Source organism: Tursiops truncatus, chromosome 19 (assembly GCF_011762595.2).
Source record: "Tursiops truncatus isolate mTurTru1 chromosome 19, mTurTru1.mat.Y, whole genome shotgun sequence".
Taxonomy (NCBI): Eukaryota; Metazoa; Chordata; class Mammalia; order Artiodactyla; family Delphinidae; genus Tursiops; species Tursiops truncatus.
The window spans coordinates 51,645,794-51,673,314 of record NC_047052.1 but is presented as its reverse complement, the minus strand read 5'-3'; the positions used below and the strand labels follow the sequence as shown (position 1 = coordinate 51,673,314).

Genomic DNA, 27,521 nt, shown 5'->3' with positions numbered 1-27,521 from the left:
CTGAGCCTCCATAATGTCCTTCATAAAATGGGAACCCTACTCCCCTCTTCAGAGGAGAGGAAGCCTGTCAAACACTGTGGTGGGCTGAAGAATGCCCCCCCCGACAGGTCCACATCCTAATGTCCAGACCCTGTGAATGTGTTCCCTTACATTCAAAGGGGACTTTGCAGATATGGGCTTCCCTGGTGGCGCAGTGGTTGAGAGTCCGCCTGCCGATGCAGGGGACACGGGTTCGTGCCCCGGTCTGGGAAGATCCCACATGCTGCGGAGCGGCTGGGCCCGTGAGCCATGGCCGCTGGGCCTGCGCGTCCGGAGCCTGTGCTCCGCAACGGGAGAGGCCACAACGGTGAGAGGCCCGCGTACCGCAAAAAAACAAAAACAAATAAAAAAACAAAAACAAAGGGGACTTTGCAGATATGATGAAATCAGGGATCTTGAGATGATCCTGGATTACCCAGGTGAGCCCTAAATGTAATCACAAGGTCCTTAGAAGAGAGGAGGAGGAGGATCAGAGTTAGAGAGATGCAAGGCCAGATACAGAGATCAGAGAGAAGATGCTACCCTGCTGATTAAAGATGGAAGGGGCCATGAGCCACGGGATGCAGGCAGCCTCTAGAAGCTGGAAAAGACCTAGCAACACCTTGATTTTAGCCCAGTGAGCCTCACTGTGGACTTCTGACCTCCAGAACTGTGAGAGAATCAATGTGTGTTTTAAGCCCCTAACTTGTGGTCGTGGGTTACAGCGGCCACAGGAAACTGAACAGGCACTGGGTTAGCACAGAGCCTGGCAGCCAGCAGTGTCCCATCCCAGAGGGCTGAGTTCATGGCCCGGTCAGCACCCAGGTCCCAGCATCACGAAGAGTGTGAAGCCTAACAGTTCTAGAAAGCACTCCCCGGTCTCTGGGGTCAGACACGCCTGCTTGTGGGGCGTGATCTGGGTATAAGGCATTGACCCTCTCTGACTGGCAATTTCCTCCTGGGGAAAATGAGGACCCCCACAGATTGGCGGATGAAGAAGTGAACCTGGGTATCGCGGCCTCAAGCACAGAATGGGTCCTAGGAGCTGTCTCGACCACCCAGACTGGGCCTTACAGTGACATTTCCCCAGAAAGGACTCAACAGAAGCACAGGGGAGGGTCCCAGGAAGGGTGGGTGAAACTGCAGGAGTCAAAGGCCAGGTGAAAAGATGTTTTCCTGGATGTGTAGGAGAAACATGAATTGCATGGACATGGTGGCTCCGTGTTCTCCCATCAGCTAGGCAGACTCGTGTGTGTCGGCCAGGCTGGGGAGACGGGAGCCTTCGGGTGCCGTGGCCACGGGTGGACACAGACACAGGCCGTCAGAAAAGGAGCTGGGCTACCCCTGGTCAGGTAGCTGCTGTAAGGCATGCGGACCTAGACCAGCAATTCTGTTCCCAGACACCTGCCCTGGGGAAAGGCACACACACGTGCTCAAGGTCATGGCATAGGAAAGATCATATTAAAACCAGAAACCAGCAGAAGGTCTGCCCACAGCGGAGCTCCATGAATGGTGGTCTTTCCACCATCACCATCATAGCTCACACCCCATGAGGCCTGCCTCTGGCCCAGGCTCTAAGAGCTTCTACATATTAACACGTTTAATCCTCAGCACAGCCCTCTGAGGAGGTGGACTCTATTATCATCTCCGCGACAGGTAAGGAAACGTCCAGGAGAATCCTAAATAAAAGAATAAGAGCGGGGACTTCCCTGGTGGTCCAGTGGTTGAGAATCCGTCTTCCAATACAGGGGACGCGGGTTCAATCCCTGGCCAGGGAACTAGGATCCTACATGCCGTGGGGCAACTGGGCCCGTGCAGCAACTACTGAGCCCGCGCACCACAACTAGAGAGAAACCCGCGTGCTCCAACGAAAGACCCCGCATGCCGCAACGAAGATCCTGCGTGCTGCAACTAAGACCCAATGCAGCCAAATAAATTAAATAAATAAATATTTAAATATTTAAAAAAAAAAGAATAAGAGCGATTGATCAACTTGGTTAAGTTACACAGAGATTGTGATACTATGTAGGTAAAGTTGAAAGCTACATAATATAGGGGGGTGTGCCTGGGTGCAAAAGGACAAAACGTACATGGGAATAAGCACCATCAGACTCAGGGCACCGGGAGGAGCGCCAGATGGAGAGATGATATGAGGGAACCGAAGGGAAATTCAACCGCAGCTGTTTTCTTTCTTTCTTTCTTTCTTTTTTTTGAAATAAGGCGTAATACCTTATGACCCAGCAATTTCATGCCCAGGCAGCTCCGCAACAGAACCGAAAACAGAGTTCACACAAATGCATGCATTATTCATCACAGCCGAAAGGTGGAAACTTGGTGATGAACGGAGAAATAAATTGTGGTCCATCCATACAGTGGAATGTTATTATTGGCTCATAAAAAAGGAATGAAGCCCTGACACATACGACAACAGGGGTGAACCTCAAAAACATTATGCCAAGAGAAAAGAAGCCGGACACAAAGGCCGCATACTGTGTGATTCCATTTATCTGAAATGTCCAGAACAGGCAAATCTTTAGAGACACAGAGCATATTAGAGAGGGCCTGGGGCTGGGAAGAGAGGGTCTGGGGAATGACTGCTGATGGGCACAGGGCTTCTTTTTTGGGTGATGGAAATGTTCTGCAATTAGATAGTGGGGATGCTTGAACACACTGTGAATGGACTGAAGACCACCGAACTGTATACTTTAAAGTGCTTAAAATGGTGACCTTTATGTTATGTGAATTTTACCTCAAATTAAAAAAAAAAAAAACTACCTAAGAAAACAGTAACCCAGAGTTCCCTGGTGGTCTAGTGGTTAGGATTCTGGGCTTTCACTGCCATGGCCCAGGTTCAGTCCCCGGCCAGGGAATATCCACAAGCCACGCGGTGCAGCCCAAACCAGAACAAAACAAAAAATCAAAAACATAAAAACAGTTCCTCTGTGTCCCAGTCACTGTCAAGGTCAAGTTTCCAGTGCTGAGAGCCCAGCCTACAGTCAGACAAGCCCAGCGTGGCCTGTGACTTTGGCAGGGCCCTGCCCTTGTGTGAAACGGGGACATCACCTGTGCTCATATATGTTTGTCACACTGGCTTCTTTCTCAGCCCTCAGAGGTGCCAAGTTCTCCCCAATCAGGGTGACTGGCCACCTGACTCACCCAAGCCAATGCCAGCTGCCTGTCCTGATCTTAAAGAAACTGTCAGCGGCATTCACCATGGCGGACCACTCCCTCCTCCGCGAAAGTTTCTTCTCCAAGCTCCAAGCCACAGCCCATTCTGCATTTTCCTCCCTCTCCCTGGCCAGACTTCCACACGCTGGATCACCCCAGCCTTTGGTCTCTTCTCTTCTCTGGTCACATCCTGCCTGAGGGACCTCATCCGGCCGTGGCTTTCATTACCATCCACCCTGCGCTGTCCCATCTGGTGGCCCCCAGCGACACGAAGCTACCGAGCACTTGAATGGAGTGAGTCCAGACTGAGATGCCATGTGTGTAAATTACACAGTGGTTTCAAAGACTTAACGCAAAAAATATTGGATAATGTGTATGTTGATCCAATGTCAAAATGATTCTGGATGGATCAGGTGAGATTAAAATATTAAAATTAGATGGGGAATTCCCCTGGCGGTCCAGCGGTTAGGACCCTGAGCTTCCACTGCAGGGGGCACAGGTTTGATGCCTGGTGGGGAAACTAAGATCCCGCGTGCCGCATGGTGCAACCAAAAATTAAAAAAAAAAAAAAATGAAATTAGTTTTACTTTTTTCTTTTTAATTAATTAATTTATTTATTTTTGGCTGCACTGGGTCTTCCTCGCTGCACGCGGGCTTTTCTCTGGTTGCATTGAGCAGGGGCTACTCTTTGTTGCGGTTGGCGGGCTTCTCATTGCAGTGGCTTCTCTCGTTGCGGAGCACGGGCTCTAGGCGTGCAGGCTTCAGTATTTGTGGCGCACAGGCTCAGCAGTTGTGGCTCACAGGCTCTAGAGCACGGGCTCAGTAGTTGTGGTGCACGGGGTTAGTTGCTCTGCAGCATGTGGGATCTTCCCGGACCAGGGCTCGAACCCGTGTCCCCTGCATTGGCAGGCAGATTCTTAACCACTGCACCACCAGGGAAGTCCCTACTTATTTGTTTTGACTTTGTCTACTAGGCATCTCAGATTCAACATGGCCAAACCCCGCTCTGGATCCTCCCCCTCCTTCACTTGGTTCTTCCCCACTCCCTCCTTCATCATTCATCCACCTGTTCAACTTCACTCCTCTCTCTCTTACACCATATACAATCAGTACTGTCGTCTTTTCTTCCAAAACATACAGCTCTAGTAACTATTTTCTGCAACAACCCTGGTCCCAGCCACCGTCAGCTCTGCCCAGGACGGCAACAGACATCTCAATGGTCTCCCTGCTACCGCGTTTGGCGCCCCCGACAGTCTCTAGGCTACTTGAATCGAAGGATCATGTTCTTTCATTGGTTCTGGTATATTCTTAGCCATAATCTGTTCAAACACTGTGTCATGTTATGAGTCTCTCCCTTCTCTCTTTCTAGAACTCTAAAGAGTGCTGTTAGATTTTATCTCCCTTGACTCTTAACCTCTCTTTTAAATTTTTCCATCTTTGTTTCTCTGGGCTGCATTCTGATTAATTTCTCCAGTTCTTCTGCCTATTTACAATCCTTGCTTTGGTTCTGTCTATTCTGCTGCTAAACTAGACCACTTAATTTTTTTTTTAAATCTAAATGTTGTCCATTTCTTTCTAAAAAATGCTTACACTTCGTTCCATTTTTAAATTGTTCTCTTTTTTCTTGAAACATATTAAGCATACTCATCTTACATTCTGTATGAAAACTCCAATCCAACTGTTATTTTCCATTTTCTTTCTGCTGGTTCTCCCTCACGGTGCCTTGCGTCTTGTGCTTAGTGATTTTCGACTGTGAGCTACTCATGTAACTTGGAGCTTCATCTGTGGAAATCATTGAGGCCTATGGTGAAAGTGGGTTTCTCCCAAAAAGATGTGTTTGCTTCTGTCAGGCACTGGGGTACTAGCAGTTTGTGTCACTTAAGCTGAAGTTTGGTTTAAGTTTCTATGGATGACCCAGGAAGGGGAAAATCGGACTGAACACCAGTGTGTGGGCTGTTCCATGCCAAAGTTCAAAAAGGATACTTTTGCTTATAGACCTTAAGGGGATTTATTTCTAGGTCACCCTCACTTTGAAGTGTGGTCTCTGGAGCCCTTGCTTGAACCAGCTTGTCTTCTGCTCCCAGAGGCTATAGGGCCCCAAAACCAATACCTAAGTTCATCCAGGTCAGCAAATGCTCCAAGCAAAATCCAGCTTAGGCACTCTGCTCATCTTCCTGGGTGTCAGGCTCCTCTTGGCTTGTGGCCTGTGTGTCTCCTTATTTTCTTGCTAGCTCATGAATACATTGAAGAATATTTCATTTCCTCTTTTAACCCACATTGATAACTGCGTTTTGGGGAGACCCTCAGGCAGGAATCTAGCCCACAAGCTGCCAGAAATACAAGTCCTACCTTCTCCCACACCAGGTTCAGTGACCTTTTAAAAATACAGAGGCTTCATAAATAAATAAATAAATAAATAAATAAATAATAAAGTAGCCAAAAAAAAATAGGGGCGGGCTTCCCTGGTGGTGCAGTGGTTGAGAATCTGCCTGCCAATGCAGGGGACACGGGTTCGAGCCCTGGTCTGGGAGGATCCCACAGGCCGCAGAGCAACTAGGCCCGTGAGCCACAACTGCTGAGTCTGCACGTCGAGCTTGTGCTCCGCAACAAGAGAGGCCACGACAGTGAGAGGCCCGCGCACTGCGATGAAGAGTGGCCCCCACTCGCCGCAACTAGAGAAAGCCCATGCACAGAAACGAAGACCCAACAGAGCCATAAATAAATAAATAAATAAATAAAATTTTAAAACATTAAAAAACAAAAACTAAAACAGGGGCTTCCCTGGTGGCGCAGTGGTTAAGAATCCGCCTGCCAATGCAGGGGGCACAGTTCGAGCCGTGGTCCGGGAAGATCTCACATGCCGCGGAGTAACTAAGCCCGTGCGCCACAACTACTGAGCCTGCACTCTAGAGCCCATGAGCCACAACTACTGAAGCCCGCGTGCCTAGAGCCCATGCTCTGCAACAAGAGAAGCCACCACAATGAGAAGCCCAAGCCCTGCAATGAAGAGTAGTCCCCACTCACCGCAACTAGAGAAAGCCCATGTGCAACAACAAAAACCCAATGCAGCCAAAAATTAAAAATAAATAAATAAAAATTAAAAAGATAAAATAAAATAAAAAAACAAAGCCAAGCATGTCATTTATCTGCTCAAAACACACCTACTGCCTCCCAGTTTCAATTAGAATAAATCCATACTCCCCTTATTCTCTCGCTTGTTCACCACAGTCAAGCCAGAGACACTATCTCTTGGTTCCTTGAATGTACAAAGCTCATGCCTACCTCAGGACCTTTGTACTTGCTGCTCCTTTTGCTTGGAGCACTACTCCAACCTTTTTTTTTTTTTAACATCTTTATTGGAGTATAATTGCTCTACATTGTTGTGTTAGTTGCTGCTGTGTAACAAAGTGAATCAGCTATACGTATACATATATCCCCATATCCCCTCCCTCTTGCGTCTCCCTCCCCCCCTCCCCATCCCACCTTTCTAGATGGTCACAAAGCACCGAGCTGATCTCCCTATGCTATGCAGCTATTTCCCACTAGCTATCTATTTTACATTTGGTAGTCTATATATGTCAATGCCACTCTCTCACTTCGTCCCAGCTTACCCTTCCCCCTCCCCGTGTCCTCAAGTCCATTCTCTGAGCTTGCATCTTTATTCCTGTCCCGTCCCTAGGTTCTTCAGAACCATTTTTTTTTTGATTCCATATATATGTGTTTTCATACGGTATTTGTTTTTCTCTTTCTGACTTACTTCACTCTGTATGACAGACTCTAGGTCCATCCACCTCACTAAAAATAACTCAATTTCGTTTCTTTTTATGGCTGAGTAATATTCCATTGTATATATGTGCCACATCTTCTTTATCCATTCATCTGTCGATGGACACTTAGGTTGCTTCCATATCCTGGCTATTGTAAATAGTGCTGCAATGAACATTATGGTACATGACTCTTTTTGAATTATGGTTTTTTCAGGGTATATGCCCAGGAGTGGGATTGCTGGGTCATATGGTAGTTTTATTTTTAGTTTTTTAAGGAACTGCCATACTGTTGTCCACAGTGGCTGTATCAATTTACATTCCCACCAACAGCGCAAGAGGGTTGGTTCCCTTTTCTCCACACCCTCTTCGGCACTTATTGTTTGTAGATTTTTTGGTGACGGCCATTCTGACTGCTGTGAGGAGATACCTTCCAACATTTCTGAATGACTGTCTTCTCCTCATCATTCCAGTCTCAAATTACATGTCACCTTTTGCAGAGACCCTCCCTGATGAGTCTGACTTAAGCAGCCTTCCCCACCATCTCTGCTGCCCCCCACTACCCTGTTTTGTTTTCTTCAGAGGAACTGTCACTATCCGAACTCAACTCACTTCTTTGCCTATGTGTTTGCTCTTTGGATTCCCCCCGAGATGTAAGCTCCCTGAGGATGGGCATGACCGTCTCCGCTGCTCCCTCCTGCCTTCCCATGCCCGGAACAGTGCCCGGCACATTGCAGGTGCTCAAGAAGTGTTTGCTGAACAACCTCCTGCTTCAGAAAGGTCACACAGGCTGATCCACCACCCTTCACGCCTTTCCCTGTTCCACAGCCAACTCCTCCTACTCACCCAGGTCTCAGCCTGATCCCACTTCCTCTGAGAAGCCCTCCCTGAGCCCCCAGGCTAGGTCAGGCATGCCTACTACATGCCCTATGGGCTTCCGCACCCCACAGCATGGTTCTGAGAGGAAATATATGTTTCATCCTGGGAGGAGGATGACCATGTCCGTTTCTGGTCATGGCTACATCCCCAGCAATCAGCATGGTGCCCCGCACATATATGCTCAACAGATGTTTGTTGAATGAATGAATGGAGAAGAGGCAGAAGCTCTGGAGGGCTGTCACCGACATAACTTAAGGTTATCACCTCTTCTTTACTAGATGTTAAAGGTCGATCAGATAGACATCCCACTGGCTTTGCTGGGAAGCTGCCTTACACTGTCGAGTCACTTTGGTGAGATGACAAGAGACAACCATGGGGCTGCCACCGGAATCACGGTGGTGCCAAGCCTGGCTGGGAGACCTTGGGCAGGTGACAGAGCCTCTCTGACCCTCAAACTGGGTTGGGTCTTGTCTACCCTATCCCCCCACCTGGGTCCCCAACGCCTCACCCAGCCACCAAGATGCGAGGGATGTCAGCGGCAAAGGCCTCGCCCATCTCACGGCTGCCCACGTTGGCGATGCAGTGCAGGGCCAGGCACATGAAGGTGGGGTTGCGGCTGGCCAGGTCGTTCTTGATGGCGTTGTTGATGAGCCGGATCAGCTCCGAGTTGGAGTTCACCAGCACCGAGATGAACAGGTAACCCTGGGTTGCGGAGGGAGGTGGTGGGCTTGGAGCATTGTGGTTAACTGGCCCTAGACCCCAACCCTCAACCCTGGAGTCTGCACTTCCGGCCCCTCCTCCCTCAGCCCCAGGAGTCCAGGTCCTAGGCCTCTCCCCTCTCAGACCCAGGAATCCCCGCCCCCAACCCCTCCTCCCTCAGACCCAGGAGTCCAGGCCCCCGGCCCCTCCTCCTTCAGACAGAGGATCCAGGCCCCCGGCCCCTCCCACCTCAGACCCAGGATCCAGGCCCCCAGCCCTTCCTCCCTCAGACCCAGGATCCAGGCCCCCGGCCCCTCCCACCTCAGACCCAGGATCCAGGCCCCCGGCCCCTCCCACCTCAGACCCAGGAGTCCAGGCCCCCAGCCCTCTCCCCGCCCAGACTCACTATCTGCTTCTCCGTGTACTTGTTGGAGCTCAGCAGGTTCACGGCCTCCATGTGCCCAAAGTCGATGTCGTGGCCGAGCAGGAAAATGAAGAGCAGTTTACACACATACTTTTTCTTGCTGTAGCCGTCCAAGGCTTTGTCCCCTGGGGCCAGAGGAAGGAAGAAAGGGGAGGTAAAAATGAGGAAGGATCAAACCTACAGGTCCCAGGTATCCCAGCCCCAGCGCACAGCCCGCTCCTCCCACAGACCCAGGAGCCTGGGCCCCCAGCATACCCTTGAACTTGGAGCGGATGTTGGCCAGTTCCTTGTTGATTCTCTTAATCTCCGCCTCCTTGCTCTTACCTGGAAGGGAGAAGGGAGGACAGGTCAGGAGAGTCCCAGAGAGTTGAGCCGCCTGCCCTCACTTTGCTGGGCAAGGTCCTTCCGGCTGGAAGGGCAGACTCTCCCCACCCTGGGGCTCCAGGCCCAGGGGGCTGAGGCAAGGCCTGGGCCCTGTCTCTAGCTGGGAGCTTCCGGGAGGTGGGAACCTTGGCTCTTTGGTCCCTACCACCCAGAGGAGGAGCCCAGCACACACTTTGGGGCACTCCCTGCCTCCCTCCCTCCTCCAGTTCCTGTCCCACCCATGGCTCCGGTTACCACTGCACCAGCCCCCAGCTGAAATATGCCCCTGGCAGGAAATATGTAATGAATGAATGAATGCAGAGATAGGCTGCCTTCGAGCTGGCCCCCTGGACCCTCACTCTGACCACACCCCAGAGCTCAGTGTCTCCTGAAAACTGCTGGGCCTGCACCTTCCCAATTCCAGCCAGTTGCCAGGCATTGGGTCCTGAGCTCCCCGCTCCCCACCTCCGCCTGCCCAGCCAGATCACTGTGGCAGCCTCCTTTCTGGCATCCTTGCTTCCCACTGGGGGGATTCTACCCCGTGGCTACCAAGCCCTCTGGCCCTGCCCTGGCCACCCCACCAGTGTCACCCCTCACCATCTTGCTGTGTGTCCCCACCTCGCAGGCCTCTGTCAGTTCCAGGGACAATTCACACTCCTTCCCACCTCCAGGGCCTTTGCACGTGCTGTGCCCTCCACCTGCCCATCTATCCAGTTTTCTTCTCATCACTTGGGTCTCAGCTCTTGTCACCTCCTCCAAGAGGCCTTTCTTGGTCAATTCTCTATTTATTTATTATTGTTATTTTTTGGCCGTGCCGCACGGCTTGTGGGATCTTAGTTCCCCAACCAGATATCGAACCGGGGGCCCTGGCAGTGCAAGTGCAGAGTCCTAACCACTGGACTGCCAGGAAATTCCCTCTTGGCCAGTTCTTTAAAGTCAGTGCCTTCTTCTTCTGTTTCCATCATTTAAAAAAAATGTCCTGGGACTTCCCTGGTGGTCCAGCGGTTAAGACTCCGGGCTCCCGGGCTTCCCTGGTGGCACAGTGGGTAAGAATCCGCCTGACAATGCAGGGGACATGGGTTCGATCCCTGGTCCGGGAAGATCCCACATGCCGCAGAGCAACTAAGCCTGTGTGCCACAACTACTCAGCCTGCGCCCTAGAGCCTGCGAGCCACAACTACTGAGCCTGAGTGCCTACAGCCCGTTCTCCACAACAAGAGAGGCCACTGCCATGAGAAGCCCCCGCTCACCGCAACTAGAGAAAGCCCACGCACAGAAATGAAGACCCCAATGCAGCCAAAAATAAAATAAATTTCTAAAACATAAATTTAAAAAAGAAAAGAAAAAAAAGACTCCGTGCTCCCCATGCAGGGTGCCCGGGTTTCATCCCTGGTAAGGGAACTAGACCCTGCATGCCACAGCTAAAGACCCAGTGCAGCCAAATAAATAAATATTAAAAAAAAAAAGTCTTCCCTGGCTCATTTCACACCATGTAACTATTTTATTTACCTTTACTGTCAAACCTCGGCTCCCCCTTCAGATTATAAGCATCACAGGGGAGCTTCCAGAACAGTGCCCAGCATATAGCAGGTGCTTAATAAATGTCTGGTCATCTGAATGGTGGAGCCTGTTCTGACCCATGGCTGTGTCATCAGGCAACTGGGAGGTTCAAATGAATGAGTGAATGAAGGAGAAAGCGAGGGTATGTGCTCTCTTTCTCTTTAGAAATCCTGCCTCACCACCTACTCCCAACTTCCGGGGAAGCTCCCATAAGCCTCACTTCAGCTATCACCTCCTCTAGGAAGCCCCTTCTGATTAGCACCTCCTGATCAGTTCCAAATAGACGCTAGAGCTGCCGTGTCCAATACGGCAGCCATCAGCCAGGTGGCTCTCAAGCACCTAAAACGTTGCTGCTCCCAACTGAGATGGGCAGTAAGTGGCAAAGACACACGGGATTTAGAAGATTGAGTGTGGAAAAAAAAAAAAAGAAATGTAGGGACTTCCCTGGTGGCACAGTGGTTAAGACTTTGTGCTCCCAATGCAGGGGGCCTGGGTTCAATCCCTGGTCAGGGAACTAGATCCCACATGCATGCCACAACTATGGAGCCTGCCTGCCGCAAGTAAGACCCAGCACAACCTAATTAATTAATTAAAAAAAAGAAATGTAAACTATCTCATTACAAAGTTAAAAATATAATTAATTAGTTGTTTAAAATTTTTTTAATCAAAAAAATTTTTAAATACTGAATACATGTTGAAATGAGAATATTTAGTTGCCCGCATGCCACAACTAAAAAGATCCCACGTGCCACAACTAACACTTGGGGCAGCCAAAATAAAATAAATAAATAAATATTTAGAAAAGAATATTGGGGGTGTATCAGATTATACAAACATATTATTAAAATTAATTTGGCCCATTCCGTTCTACTTTCTACTAACAAAAAAGTGGTTCCTGAAGAAGTTAAAAACCACACATGCGGCTTGCCCTCTGGGTAACGCTGCTCTTGGGCCTTTCCTGGGCTCCCACACTGCCCGGGTCACCTCCCTCAACGCTGCTGTGCGTGTCTGGGTCTGCTGCTGTCCCCAGACCACACCAGAGCCCCGAGGGTGGGGCCAGCATCTGCCACTTTTCTGGGTAGTGACCCCACGTTCCACAGGCTTACTGAGTGCCTGAGCTCAGGAAAGGCATGAAGATGTGAAAGAAAAAGGGGCTGAAGAGGTACAGAGTGACCCACTCCCAGGCCTCAGGGAGGGTGGGAGGTCTCTGGGAGCCAGGCGATGAAGGGCCAGTACCTCAGTGATGAGGCTGAATTGCCCTGTGTGGCCCAGAGGCTATCTGATGCTTCATTTATTAATTACACGTTTCCTAAGCCCTGTGGGCCAGGCCTGAGCGGGGCGACGCTGGGCACCCAGGGCCCACGCAGATCTGGCACTTTTGATCCTCCCCCAGGGACTCCTGGCTTGGTGGGGCGCAGGCAGCGGGGCCCTGTCCCCACACCTGAGTGAGATGGGCACGATTGGAGGTCACCCAGACACCCCCGGGGGCCTTGCTGGTGGCTGCCAAGAATAGGGGACATTTGAGGAGGGCCGTGAAAGATGAGGAGGGTTCAGGCGCAGTTCACCAGCGAGAACTAAGCCAGAACCACGTCACACTGTTGAGGTGTGCCCACCGGAGGGTGGCCAGGGGGTCAGGACAGCACCTCCCTCTGGGGGCAGGGCAGGGGCGGTGACCAGCACGGCAGCTCCGCAAAACTGGTGCGCAGGTTCCGTTCTCCTCCTAACCTGAGGATAACCACACAATTGCTCTAATCAGTTGCCTTAAAGCTATTCTGTAGGGACGAGAAAAAACAACCAAACAGCTTTTATAAATGGACCATATAGCACACGGTGGCTGCCTAACTTTTACCACAGATAGACGGGTATCTGAACGGCAATTAAATTACTGAGCCTAGAGCTCTCTCTGGCCTTCGTTTACCTCTATTAAAAGCTTCAAGAAGCAGGCAAAACTAACCTATGGTGTTGGATGACTGAGCAGTGGGGAGGGGGGTGCCAGGGAGCTAGGGATGTTGTTTCTGACCCTGGGGGCCAGTTACACAGCTGTGTTCAGCTGGGGAAAATTCATCAGATTTTGATGATGAATTCATCAAAATTCATCACTTCTGATCTGTGAGCTTTTTTTATAAATACACTATATATGTATATGTGAATATACAAGTTAGTATATTTGTATACAAATATATATTAATATATTTGTATAGTGAAGTATATCAATGATGTAGAAGAGAATAGAAAACAGATATGGACAATTTAAAGAATATGCAGGAATTCCCTGGCGGTTCAGTGGTTAGGACGCGGCACTTTGGCTCTGGTTCGATCCCTGGTGACAGAACTAAGATCCTGCAAGCCGCGGGGTGTGGCCAAAAAAAACAAAAATTCAAAGATAACATAAGCACATGACAGAGAATATGGAAAAGAAAAATAATGGCCATAGTTCATAAATTTTGGCTAATTTGAAGTGTTCTTCAATACTCCTCTTTATAGCTAAATGATAACACTATGTAATTTGTTTTTAGAATAAAGTCCCGGAAATAAAGTTCTTAGAGCAACGAGTATGCCCATTTTCAAATTTTTCTGATATATGAAGGCAAATGGCTTTCCCATAATGAACCAGTTTATATCCCACCATCATGGTATGAGAATCTGTTTCCTAATTAAAGAATTTATGATAGCTGAGTGAATTATCCCGTAATTTATTTAATTATTATGGTATAGTTGGACATTTCGCTCATTTAATAAAAAAATATTATTAGTGCCTGCTATGTGTAAAAATTAAAAATAAATTTTTAGGGCTTCCCTGGTGGTGCAGTGGTTAAGAATCCGCCTGCCAGTGCAGGGGACACAGGGTTCGAGTCCTGGTCTGGGAAGAGCCCACATGCTGTGAAGCAATGAATCCGGCGTACCACAACTACTGAGCCTGCGCTCTAGAGCCCGCGAGCCACAACTACTTAAGCCCGCGCACCTAAAGCCCCTGCTCCGCAACAAGAGAAGCCACCGGAAGGAGAAGCCCGCGCACCGCAAAGGAGAGTAGCCCCCTGCTCGCCGCAACTAGAGAAAGCCCGCGCGCAGCACCAAAGACCCAACGCAGCCATAAATAAATAAATAAAATTTAAAGTAAGGAATATTCAAAGAATATATGTTTGTGTGTGTATATGTTTTTTCCTTAGTCTTTAAACTGTCCACGTCTATTTGATATTGTCTTCTGCACCACCAATATACTTTGCTACAAAAAAGAATTCACAGAAAGAACAAAGCATCAGGTCTCCAAAAGAGAATGTTCTGTGGCCCTAGAGGAAATGCATCCCAGCAGAGCACATAACCTCTGCAAATATCTAGAGCCTGGGTGCCCAGAGACAGCACCTGGGCGCTGCTGAGTGTAACGCATGGGAGAAAGGGGCTGAAGGCAGCTGTGACAGAACTGGGCTCATGGAAGAAACTTTCCATCACTCGGCCAGCCTGCGACAGGGGGAATGAGCTTCCCGTCACAAGAGGCATGCAAGCATTTCAGGGTGTTTTAAAGAGATTCCTTTATCTTCAAACATTCCCTGGGCCAAGCTCAGGGATGAGTCACATCTGCTCTGCCCTGGGGATGCTCCTTGATTGGAGAGGCTGACAGGGACAATGGGGAAAACTTTCACAGAAACAAACACAGTGGGGGCTGGGATGCTGGAATCAGATGCGGGGAGGAAGGCTTCCTGGTACCCAGTTTCTGAGACTTTTTTTTTTTTTTTGGCCAGCTCCTGGGTTTTTTTTTGTTTTTTTTTCCTTTTTGGCCACGCTGCGGCATGTGGGATCTTAGTTCCCTAACAGCGATAGAACCCATGACCCCTGCAGTGGAAGCATGCATGGAGCCCTAACCACTGGACCGCCAGGGAATTCCCCGCTCCTGGGATTTCAGGCTCAAAAGACGAGGCTGAAATGAACCAAGCAGAAATAAGGGGAGGTGTGCTCTGGGCACGAGGACCAGCTTGTGCAAAGGCCTGGGGGCCAGCACAGCAGGCAGGGACAGACCGTGCAACCTCTTGGCTTTTCTGAGGGTGCTGGGGAGCCATGGGAGGGCAGGGGGTCCCATTCTGCCTGCAGCTGTTGCTGTGAGGGCCGTGCAGGTGGAAAAGAGGCCACCCCCTTGCTACAGGCCAGGGCAGGTTACTGCTGACGGCTCCAGAAGGACCTTGGGGCTTCTGGGTAGGGGAAATAAGCCTCCCTAAGCATTTAACCTGGGGCATCGGGGTGGGGCTGTCACTGCCACAAAAGGCCTCCTAACAAACCTGGACTACCATGAAGGGATTGACATGCGCTTATGGCGGTAACCCAGGCACTGGCTGGCACCTCACTGCAAGACCCTTCATTGCCTTCCAGACAACTGTTTACAATACAAAGCAACAAAAGTTTCTCTCTACTAGGATGTGCTCCGATGTCTCCCACACAAGTCCCAACAGCCCTGAGTCCTCAAAGAGGGCTCTGGGAGATGATGCTTGTTGACTCTGGACCCCTATAAAGTTCAGAACATGTTGGCCCACGCGGCCCACCATCGGAGCCACTGGCTACATGTGGCCACTGGACATTTGAAAACTGGCTGGTGCTATGGAGTGACTGAATTCCTAATTTTATTTAATTGCAGTAAGTTAAAAATTAAAAACCAATCCTCCACTCAGTCACTGGAAAAGTATGTCTGGAACGACTTGGACCCTTTGTGAATCTTCTTTTTTAACCGTAAGTTTTATGAACTCTTAAGACAGAGAAAATATTTCCAAAGAAACTGTAGCCTCCGAGTTGAGAAAGGAACATAAATTGACTTGTTAATCATTGAAAAAATATCGATTACACATTCAGATAATATTTGGGGCATACTGGGGTAAAGGAAATAAATCATATTAAAGTTAATTTCCCTGGTTTTACTTTTTTAATGTGACTACGGAAAATTTAAATGTACATATGTGGATGGACCTAGAGATTATCATATTAAGTGAAGTAACAAATATCATATGAGAAAGACAAATATCATATGATTATCACTTATCTGTGGAATATAAAAAAAGGATACAAATAAACTGACTTACAAAACAGAAATAGACTCACGGACACAGAAAATAAACTTATGTTTACCAAAGGGGAAACTGCAGGGGTGGGGCGGGGGGGGGAGATAAATTTGGAGTTTGAGATTAACATACACACACTACTATACATAAGAGATAAACAAGGATCTACTGTATAGCACAGGGAAATATACTCAATATCTTGTAATAACCTCAAATGGAAAAGAACCTGAAAAAGGATATATATACATACGTATATGTATTTAATATATATACGTATAACTGAATCACTTTGCTGTATACTTGAAACTAACATAACACGGTAAATTAACCATACCTCAATTTTTAAAAAATGTACGTATGTGGATCGCCGCATGACAACCCTGGGTTAGACGTTATCAAAATTGTCAACATCTCTGAGAGAAAATATTCTCCTTGAGCAACCAAGTCAGACCCTGTCATTCCCTTACTTGAACGTAGCTGCAAAGACCTCCCTGAGCTGCCGCCTAACATATTAAGGGGGCACATGTTGCTCTGTAAGCCCTCGGCTTCTGGATGGGAATGCCAGCTCCCCAAGGGCAGGGGTGGGTGGCTGCGTCCCGTGTAGCATCCTGACACAGGGTCGAGCAGTCCTGACGCGGGGGAGGTGCTGAATGCGATTGTGGACCGAGGTCACTAGATGACACACAGGTAGAGAGGGACGGAGCTCAGGCCTGGATCTGTCTGTTGCCAGCATCTGGATGCCACTCACAACCTAAAGCCAGTTCCTTTAAGTGCCCTGAGCAGGGGTGTGGGGGGAGGGGCGCTGTCCCCAACGGCACACTGATGTTGGAGCACCATCAAAGTGGGACTCATTCCTTCTGCTCTCTCCACAGCGGCCAGAGGGATTCTGTGAAAAGCTGAGTCAAACCCTGTCCCTTCTCTGCACTGAATCTCTCCCTGGCTTCCATCTGGCTCAGTGTAAAAACAAGTCGTCACTGGATCCACTAGTTCCCTCTCTGACCACAACTCCCACCCTCTCCCCGCATTCCTCCTACACCTCAAGCACAGTCCTGCCTCAGGGCCTTTGCATAGGCTGTCTGCGCTGCCAAAAATGTCTTCTCCCAGATTCTGCAGGCCAATTCACCCACCAAATTCTTCTTTGCTCCAATGTCACCTGCTCAGTGAGAGGCGCTCCGAGCAGCCTATATGAGAGCGCCATCCCTACACCCCGACACCCCTTCCCTGCTTTATTTCCTCCCAACACTCACTGCTACCTGTCTGAACACCTGAACACTACATATTTATCTGTATATTGGTCCATTTCCCTGCTAGAATGTGAGCACCATTGGAAGGGGACTTTTGCTCACCGTTTTAGTCTCATCACCTAGAAAGTGTCTAGCACTCAATCAGTGCTCAGTAAAGATTGATTTGTCCATTCATTCATTCAATCAGCAAACACCTCCCAAGGACTCTTGCGGGCCAGCCCTGCAGAAGGTGGAAGTGGGGACCCGGGAAGGGATCAGACCAGGGCTTGCACTCCAGGGGCTGAGGGAGACGCCACAAACAGAATGGGTCACAGTTTGCAGTGGGATGTGCCCTCATGGAGAGCTCGGGGCACTGTGGCAGCCCAGCAACCCCCTTCCCATTCATTCACTCACATTGTCCTTGGGCTTGGGGGGAGCTGGGCCCTAGAGAGGAGGCAACCCCAGCTCCTGCCTTAGGGAGCTCCCAGTCAGATAAGCGTCTGGGAGGCTGACTCCCCTCCAGACAGGACAGGACTACACCCTCAGGCTGGGCCCAGCCTCACCTCTCCCTTTCTTATCTGCAGAATTTGCCCTTCCTGGCTCTCCTTCTCAAAGCCTGCCTTTCATCTCCTTCTAGTTCCTTCCCCCTGAATTCCACTATGCCCTTCAGATCCTCCAGCAGGATGGCTACACACTCCTCGCTGTCCTCCACCTGCTCAGCTCTGAGCACGGCCTCATCCATGTCCCTCATTCCTTCTTTTGCCCTCACTCCAGCTTGAAACCCTCTCCGGTGCTCTCGGGACAAACACCAACCTGGCCTCTGCCCACCTCCCCAGTGTCAGATCCCATCCCTCTCTGTACCAGCCACATAAGCCTTAGCACAGAGTCTCGACGGGGCCTCAGGACCTTTGCACTTGCTGTTCCTCTGCCTTCACAGCTCTTTTCCCCTTCCCTTGGCCTGGCTAACCCCTCCCCATTGTCTGGGCAACGCAAGCAGACAGAGGCCCCGTTCTCTCATCATTGTGGCCCTCTACCTCACTGGACTTAGGACAGCTACAATTTTTTTCCGCTTTAAAAAAAACTTGATGCAAACAAGAAAGGAGCCAGGATAGGGCTTTTAAACAAGCAGATCTAATTTTGAAAGTAAATTTCAGGTAATTTTCTGAGGGGCAACAAAACATACCTCCCTGAATGCCTTGTAATATATTTAGATTTGATTTTAGGTTTCTTCCTCAATTTAGGTAAAGAAAATAAAATTAATATATCATCTAACAGTGGCATATATGAAACAGATAAACAACCAGGATTTGCACAGGAAACTATATTCAACATCCTGTAATAAACCATGATGGAAAAGAATATGAGAAAAAAATATATATATATATGTATAACAGAATCACTTTGCTGTACACCTGAAACTAACACAATATTGTAAATCAACTATACTTCAATTTAAAAAAAAAACTGAGATACAATTCACATACCACAGAGCTCACCATTTGATAGTGCGATTCTGTGGTCTTTAGCAGATCCAGTGTTGTTCAGCTATCACCACCATCTAATTCCAGAACATTCTCATTACCCCTCAAAGAAACCCTGTTCTCATTAGCAGTCATTCCACATTCCACCACCCCCTAGCCCTAGGCAACCACTCAACTACTTTCTGTTTCTCTGGATTTGCCTATTCTGGACACCTCATAGAAATGGAATCCTACAATATGTAGCCTTTTGTGTCTGTCTTCTTTCACCTAAAATGATGTTTTCGAGCTTCATCCGTGCTGTAGCCTCTATGGTACTTCATTCCTTTTTAATGGCTGAATACTATTCCATCGTGTGGGTGTCCACATTGTGTTTCGCCATCCATCCGCTGGCAGACATTTGGGTTTGCTTCCGCTCTTTGGTTATCTATCATGAACGATGCTGTATGAACATCCATATACAAGTGCTTGGGAGATGGACAGCTGCCACTTTTATGCAGCACCTGTCTCCCTCAGGGGCTGGGAGTTTCATGGGGGTACAGACAAGTCTGTCCTATTTACCACTGTTTCTCCAGTGCCCATGATAAGGCTTGAAACATACCAGCCATTCAACCTACACTTGATGAGAAAACCAAGGACAAGGGGAAGCCCTGATTCTCCAGCCCTGGCTCATTTGGCTAAACTACTTCCACTGCCCCCAAGTCGGAGTCTCCCCTCCGTCCTCTGGCTTCCCTCTGGGGTCCTGCAGTGACACCCACTTGTTTTCTCTTTCCTGTCCTGCCCCCATCATCCAATCCCTTTGCAGATCCTTCAAAATCTATCTCCAACCAAACACTTCTCATCGTTTCCTTCTCACCCCAGTCGAACCAACACCGTCTCTCACTGGGATGCTTGCAACGGCCCTCTAATTCCTTCCCTGTTTCTGTTCGGACCTCCTTGGGTCTGTTCTCTTCCCAGCAGCCAGAGGAACTATTTTAATACATCAATCAGCTCCTGTCCCTCCTATGCTCAAAACCTTCCCGCTGCTCTAGCTTCGCTCAGAGAAAGGCCAAAGTGCTCCTAGTGGCCCACAAAGCCCTGTCCCCTCTCTGTCCTTATCTCCCACCGCTCTCCCTCCCTCCCTCCCTCTCTTGGCCCCAGCCACACAAGCCCCCTCGCATTTATCTGAACCCACCCCAAGCATGCTACAACCTCAGGACCTTTGAATGCACCATTCTCCTGCCTGGACCCCTCATTCCTCCAAAGTCTGCAGGGCTCGATCCCCCTCAATCCTGGTCCCTCCCCTCCCCCGCTTGCCTGCCTTATTTTTCTTCACAGCACTAGTCATCGTCTGACCCTGCGGGTTCTCTGTGTTTACTTGTTAATCTCCCTCCCGGCATGGGTGCTCCCAGGGGCAGGAATTTTTGTTCACTGTTATAGCCCCAGTCCCCGGAACAGTGTCTGGCACACTGGAGTGATCAAAAAGCTTTTTGTCAAATGAATAAACGAATGAACGAACCTTCAGAGACAAGATGTTCTGATCAATGGGAGTCGGCCGACAAGAAAAGGGGGCCTCCAAGAGGTTGAATGACTTGCCAAGGGTCGCAAGGTAGGTGTCAGAGGCAATGCACACTTGCTGCTAACAGCTGGCCCCCGCAACCCACAAATCCTCGAAGCTCCACCCCTTTCATAACAGACTTAACCTCTCTCCGCCACTTGAGACCCAACAGTTTCCACCCCTCTTGCTCGCTGAGCACCTACTACATGCCAGATCCTCCCATCCCTACTAAATTCTAAAATCATCACTGGGCACCCAGCAGAGGCCGCTCCTCAGACCCAGCCAAATAACAGGAACAGTAGCCAAGCTACCTAGTGCCTGGAGTGTGTGAAAGGCCTCACCCACATTCGGTATCATAACAACCCCATCAGGAAGGTGTGATCAGTCCCTCCTGACAGATGAGGAAACTGAGAGGCGAAGTCTCTCATTCAAGGTCACACGGCTGGGGAGTGAGAGCGCTCACACTCAAACCCAAGTCTGGCTGACCCCAAAGCCCATGCGGACACAGCCTGTGAAGCTTTTGGCAGCTCAAAACACCAACACCCGCTCGCAGGAGCCGGGAGCTGACTTGGCGCCAGGCCTCCCACAGTCACGACCATTCTTCCTGCTGGTGATGGCTGCCCCCATGTTGATGTGGTCAGATGGGAGAGCGCTCCAGATTCAGGGCTGTCCTGCTCCCTGACCTATGACCCCTCTCTGGGGCCAGGCTTCCCCCACCCCCCAGCTTTCCAGATCTCTTCCCCACAAATTCCTAAGGCCCCCTGGCCCCTTCTTTGAGATCTGGGCTCTCCCCATTCTGGCACATACCCCAAGACCCCGCGTTATAATGTCCTCTCCTTTGCAGGCCCCCCAGCTCGCTATTCCAGGTTCTCCCAAGACTCTCCACCTGCAGCGCCTCTCCTCTGTGCTCCTCCCAGTACCCCCTCTAGCCCCTTCTCCACTGCCCTCCATGTCTCCTAAGCAATCCTCCATCCTGGAGCCCCTCTATCCCTCACCAGGGGCCCACTACAGGCCCCCACCTTTCCGTCTCTCCTCCCCAAACCCCTGGGACTTTCTGTCATTCTCAAGTCCTCTCTATGAACTAGCTGGGAGCCTCGGTGACCTACCTAGTCCCTTCCCCTCTATGACACCCCCTCACCCAGGCCCTCAAGCCCAGTCCCTTTAGGCTTCCTGTGTTTCACGTCCTCCCAGTCCTCTCTGGCCTCCTCCCACTTTATCTCTCCACAGGATACCCCCACCCACCCACCCATGCACCCTTTTCCCTTTCTAGCTACATCAGGGATTTCTCTAACCCCATCTCTAATACGATCCCCCAGCCTTTCTTCCATTCCCAGGGACAACTCTATGTCCCATCCCAGGGACTTTACTAGCCTCCTCTATATTAAGACCCTCCCGGACGCCTCTAGCCACTCCGTGTCGTCACCTCAAGAGGCACACTATGACACCCTAAGCCCCCCCATCCCCCCCACCCTAAAGTACCCCCGGGGCCTCTCTATCCTCTCACTCTAAGACCGCAATGGATTTCTATCCCCTGGGCCCCTCTGTAACCCCCGAATCCCTCAATCCCACGCTCCCCCTCGCCCGGTGTCCCCCAGCCGCTCTCTCACAGTTCCGGATGTCGGAGATGAACACGGCGAGCCCCCGCATCCCATCGCCCTTGGACACGGCTGGCATGATGGCGGTGGTGTCGGCTCCAGGCCTGGCCGGGCAGGGCGCAGCACAGCGGGGGCTGGCAGGCGGGGACCAGGAGGGAAGGACCCCAGGCAGCGCAGAGGAGCCGAGCCGGCCAAGGGGGGAGGGCGGGCTGGCAGGCGGGCTGGCAGGCAGGCGGGCTGGCAGGCCGCGGCTCCGCCCCCGGCCCCACCCCTCCCCTCCGCCATCCTGAGCTCTCAGCCGTCTATTGGCTTGTATTACTGCCGCTCAGACTCGGGCTCATCCCCACTCCCTCTTTCATTGGTCTCTGGACAAAGGCACGCCGCTACGATTGGCCCAGAGCCCCGCTATTTCCGATCCGTGGGGGGGGGGGGTGGGGGCGTTGCCCGAGAGACGGGCGGAGTTCGGTTACGTACAGTGGGACCGCCCCCTCCGCTCGGCCGGCTCCGATACTGATTGGATCCGGTCGCTCTCTTAGAAAGGAGGGATTGACGTGAAGGAAGGCGGGGGAGCGGGCTCGAGCAGGCGGGACTTACGTTGATTGAGGCCCATGGGCGGGTAGACCGCCCCCGCAGGCGTCGAGGATTCGCCGGGCCAGTCCGACTCCCACCCCCGATTGGGCTGTTGTGGGGGCGGGAGGAGGGCGACGATCCGTAGAGAAGGAAGGAGCAGGAGGTTGCCCTCGGCTGGGCTAGGATAGGTGGAGTGGCGCCTGCAATTCCCTGCTGCAGAGAAGGGGTTGGGAGGGGCAGGAGAGCGTGAGGTATTTGCTGCGCAAGCGTCTTTCTGTTCTCCTTTCTCCCTTTCCTTCACCCCCGACTCCTTAATCTCCTTCCAGGAAGACATCCCTTCCCCCTTCCCCTACCTTCTCTAGAGGCCAAGATGTTGCGACCTAAACTTGTCCGGAGACCAAGTATCCCAGAGCGGAGGACCCAGTAATTCAAGTCTACTCCCATTAAGCAGAGGTTAAAACTGAGGTCCGAAGAGGACCTGAATGACATGCCCAAGGTCACACAGCTCAGAAGTGGTAGAGCCTGGATGTAAACTATATTTTGGCCTTTAACCACTTTTCAATATACAATGGCTTTTTTCTTTTCAACCATAACACCATTAAACAGATATCGAATAAAAAATTGGGCTTGGAGCTCCTCCTGAACAAGAAGGGGACCTGGTACTGAATGAAGAACGTTGGTTAAAGGGAAGGAATCAGTGAATGCGCTTTGTTTCGCCCAACCACTACCCCTTGGCGCCCCAGAGACCTTTGGGTGACTGGTTTTGGGGAAGGCAAAGCCTCCAGAACTCCAACGCCCAGGGCTAAAGAGAAATTTGGGGCAAAAGGAACGGGAAGAGTCCATTCTGTCACCTCGAGGAACTAAGCCCCACCCGCCAGCCTTTTCCAATCTCAGAAACCTAGTATTCTTGGAATGAGCCTTGGGGGAGTGTCACGGGTGCTGGGAACATCCACTCTGAATTCTGGGGGTATGGATAACGCCATTAAAAAATATATATATATATATCAGTAGTGAGGATGGTACTAGTCTGCTTTTCGAGGGATGCGAAGAGAGACATCCAGAGTCTGAAGAACAGGAAAATTCTGTCCCTAAGGAAGAGGGAAAAGCGACCCACTTCCCAGCTTTAACTATCCACCTCCCTCTCACCCACCACCTTCAACCAACCCTTCACCCAGAGCCCACCAGGAGCCAGATAGAGTAAACTCTGGGGTTTTGTTGTGGGGTGAAAGATGTCCTGTTTCTAAGTTCTGTCATGGTAGGTGGGGGAACTCAGTCCTCTCCCAACCCCCTCTAGAGCTCATAAATTAGCCAAAAGTTAATTTTTAAGATTGGCTGTAAAGCAGAGGCGTTCTGGGCACACATGAGGAGTGAGATTGGGAAGAGCCACCCTAACCTGAAAATCCCTGGGACTGTCCCATCCTGCGTGGGGGGTGGATGTGGCGCCACCCACAGGAGCTCATGGACTCATCCCTGCCCATTTAGAGCAGCACTTCCCAGAAGATATACAGTGGGAACCACAAGTACAGTTTTCAGTATACTCCTGCCACGTTAAAAAAAAAAAAAAGTAAAAAGAAAAGGTGAAATGAATTTTAATAATATATTTCGTTTAACCCCATATACCCAAATATTATCATTTCAACATAGTTGACATTCTTATCTTCCTAAGTCTTTGAAATCTGGTGTTTATACATATAGCACAGCTCAGCTGAGACATGCCACGCCACGTCGCATAGCACAGCTCAGCTGAGACATGCCACGCCACGTCGCAAGCGCTCAGCAGCCACAAGGCCATTATTGGAAAGCAAAAAATTACAGGACGGGATTTGAGTAAGACCATTCTGGGGTTCAGGGGCTGAGGAGGTGACCCATTACTAAGTTTTAAGACCATGTCATGAACAAGTTCATGTATGGGGTTCTAGATGAGGCTTAGACAAGTCCTTTTTGGTTTCAAGATGGAGCATTGGGACTTACCTCGTGGCTCAGTGGTTAAGAATCCGCCTGCCAATGCAGGGGACACGGGTTCGAGCCCTGGTCCGGGAAGATCCCACATGCCGCGGAGCAACTAAGCCCATGCGCCACAACTACTGAGCCTGCGCTCTAGAACCCACGTGCCACAACTCCTGAGCCCACGTGCCACAGCTGCTGAAGCCCACGTGCCTAGAGCCCATGCTTCACAACACGAGAAGCCACCGCAATGAGAAGCCCGCGCACCGCAACGAAGAGTAGCCCCCACTAGAGAAAGCCCGCACACAGCAACGAAGACCCAACACAGACAAAAAACTAAAAATCAAATCAAATCTTTAAAAAAAAAAAAAAAAGATGGAGCATTAAGAGGGAACCCCAGGAGCTCCTCGAATTGCTCAGGGGTTGAACCACAATAGCTTTTAAGATTTTGACCTGAACAAATTAACTCCTGATTTTCTCCAGAAAAACTACACTCATCCCCAGTCTTCCCATTTTGGCAGCTGGGCCCACCATCAATCACCCAGGCACTCTTGCCAGGACGGACCCCCTCCCGTCCTTCACCCCAAACCAAAGCCAGGACACACCCCAAAGCCGGCCACCTCCTCCCATCCCCACTGCCTCACCTGGTGCAGGCCACCATCACCATCATCTTTTGCCTGGAACCTTGTAGAGACATCCCTGGCCATTCTCCCTGCTTCCATCCTGGCCACTCAGGGTGCTTTTTGCAACATCAGTCAGCTGTGTCCTTCCGCAGCTTAAATGCACCAGACACACCGGCCTCCTCTTGGCCTTTAAGACCCTCCAGACTCATTCCTGCCCCCTGCCCACCTCAGCTTTCCCCATGGCTGGCTCATCCTTCAGGTCTCAATGCAATGTCCCCTCTTAGGAGAGAACTTCTGGATTTAGGGATTTAAAGTGACCTCTCGGGACTTCCCTGGCGGTCCAGTGATTAAGATTCTGTGCTTCCACCACAAGGGGCATGGGTTCAATCCCTGGTCAGGGAACTAAAATCCCACATGCCGAGCATCGTGGCCAATAAATAAAGAAATAAAAAAATAAAGTGACCTCTCCGTGTCGTACTTGAACACGTTATCCAGTATTAAAAAAAAAAATGTGTTACAGCAATCCTACTCCTGGGCATATATCCGGGAAAGGCGAAACTCTAATTCAAAGATACATGCACTCCAACGTTCATAGCAGCACTATTTACAATAGCCAAGACATGGAAGCAACCTAAATGTCCATCAACAGATGAATGGCTAAGGAAGATGAGGTACATATATACAATGGAATACTGCTCAGCCATGAAAAAGAATGAAATAATGCCATTTGCAGCAACACGGATGGACCGAGAGATAATTACACTAAGTGAAGTAAGTCAGAGAAAGACAAATATCATGTGATATCACTTATATGGGGAATCTAAAAAAATGATACAAAAAACTTACGAAATAGAAATAGACTCACAGACATAGAAAACAAACTTATGGTTACCAAAGGGGAAGGGGGGAGGGATAAATTGGGAATTTGAAATTAACAGGTACACACTACTTTATATAAAATAGATAAACAACAAGGACCTACTATATAGCACAGGGAACTATATTCACTATCTTGTAATAACCTAGAATGGAAAAGAATCTGAAAAAGAATATATATACATATATATATATATATATATATATAAAAACTGAATTACTTTGCTGTATACCTGAAACACTGTAAATCAACTATACTTCAATTTAAAACATTTTAAGGGACTTCCCTGGTGGTCCAGTGGTTTAGACTCTGCACTCCCAATGCAGGGGGCTTGGATTCAAACCCTGGTTGTGGAACTAAGATCCCACATGCCACGCGGCGCAGCCAAAAAATAAAAACACAAAAAAATTTTTTTTAATGTGTTATAGAAATTTTCAAATATATCCCTGCAAAGCAGAAGGGTATAATGCACCCCCATATACCCAGCTCCAACAGTTATCAACATATGACCTTTATTCTTTCATTTATAATCCCCTGCATTTGACTTCCCTACCCCCCACTGGATTATTTTAAAGCAAGCACCCCCCATGATATCATTTCATCCCCATCACCCAGTTTCTTCTCCAGCATTTCACAATGAAAATGTCTAAATATTCAGAAAGTTGAAACAACTGTACAGCAAACACCCATATACCCCATCGCCCCAATGCTGGCATTAACATTTTACTCCACTCGCTTTATCACAAGTCCATCTGGCCTTCCCTTCCTCCATCCATCAATCCATCATGTGTTTTATTTATTTATTTATTTATTTATTTATTTTTTGCGGTACGCGGGCCTCTCACTGTTGTGGCCTCTCCCGTTGCGGAGCACAGGCTCCGGATGCGCAGGCTCAGCGGCCATGGCTCACGGGCCTAGCCGCTCCGCGGCATGTGGGATCTTCCCGGACCGGGGCACGAACCCGTGTCCCCCGCATCAGCAGGCGGACTCTCAACCACTGCGCCACCAGGGAAGCCCCTTTTTTTTAATTTTTAAAAAATTTATTTATTTTATTTGCTTGCGCCGGGTCTCAGTTGCAGCAGGCGGGCTCCTTAGTTGCAGCTTGCCGGCTCCTTAGTTGCGGCACGTGAACTCTTAGTTGCAGCATGCATGCAGGATCTAGTTCCCTGACCAGGGATCGAACCCAAGCCCCCTGCACTGGGAGCGCAGGAGTCTTTTTTTTTCCCCCAAGTTATCCTAATTTATTTATTTCTTTATGTTAATTTTATTTATTTATTTATTTATTTATGGCTGCGTTGGGTCTTCGTTGCTGCGCGCGGGCTTTCTCTAGTTGCGGCAAGTGCGGGCTACTCTTCGTTGCCGTGCACGGGCTTCTCGTTGCGCTGGCTTCTCTTGTTGTGGAGCACGGGTTCTAGGCGAGCAGACTCAGTAGTTGTGGCACACGGGCTTAGTTGTCCACGGTATGTGGGATCTTCCCAACCAGGGCTTGAACCCATGTCCCCTGCGTTGGCAGGCAGATTCTTAACCACTGTGCCACCAGGGAAGTCCAAATCCATCATGTATTTTTTTTTTTTTTGCGATACGCAGGCCTCTCACTGTTGTGGCCTCTCCTGTTGCGGAGCACAGGCTCCGGACGCGCAGGCCCAGCGGCCATGGCTCACGGGCCCAGCCGCTCCGCGGCATGTGGGATCCTCCCGGACCGGGGCATGAACCCACGTCCCCTGCATCGGCAGGCGGACTCTCAACCACGGCGCCACCAG

The 27,521-nt window shown here is 49.9% G+C and overlaps 1 protein-coding gene across 3 annotated transcripts in view; it reads right to left on the bottom strand.

The window, feature by feature from the left end:
• Positions 1-27,521, bottom strand: part of AP2A1 (adaptor related protein complex 2 subunit alpha 1) — a 53,478-nt gene that overhangs the window by 14,108 nt on the left and 11,849 nt on the right. Inside the window, exons 2-5 of one of the 3 annotated variants that reach the window (XM_073796162.1) lie at positions 22,342-22,530; positions 9,208-9,276; positions 8,935-9,077; positions 8,338-8,531 (exon numbers count right to left, since the gene is read on the bottom strand). In XM_073796162.1, the coding sequence (XP_073652263.1) occupies positions 8,338-8,531; positions 8,935-9,077; positions 9,208-9,276; positions 22,342-22,357 (422 nt within the window). In that variant the 5' untranslated portion in view covers positions 22,358-22,530. Of the gene's footprint in view, positions 1-8,337; positions 8,532-8,934; positions 9,078-9,207; positions 9,277-18,885; positions 19,018-21,759; positions 21,984-22,341; positions 22,531-27,521 lie in introns of those variants that run through there. The other 2 variants (XM_073796160.1, XM_073796161.1) reach the window with 2 other exon arrangements.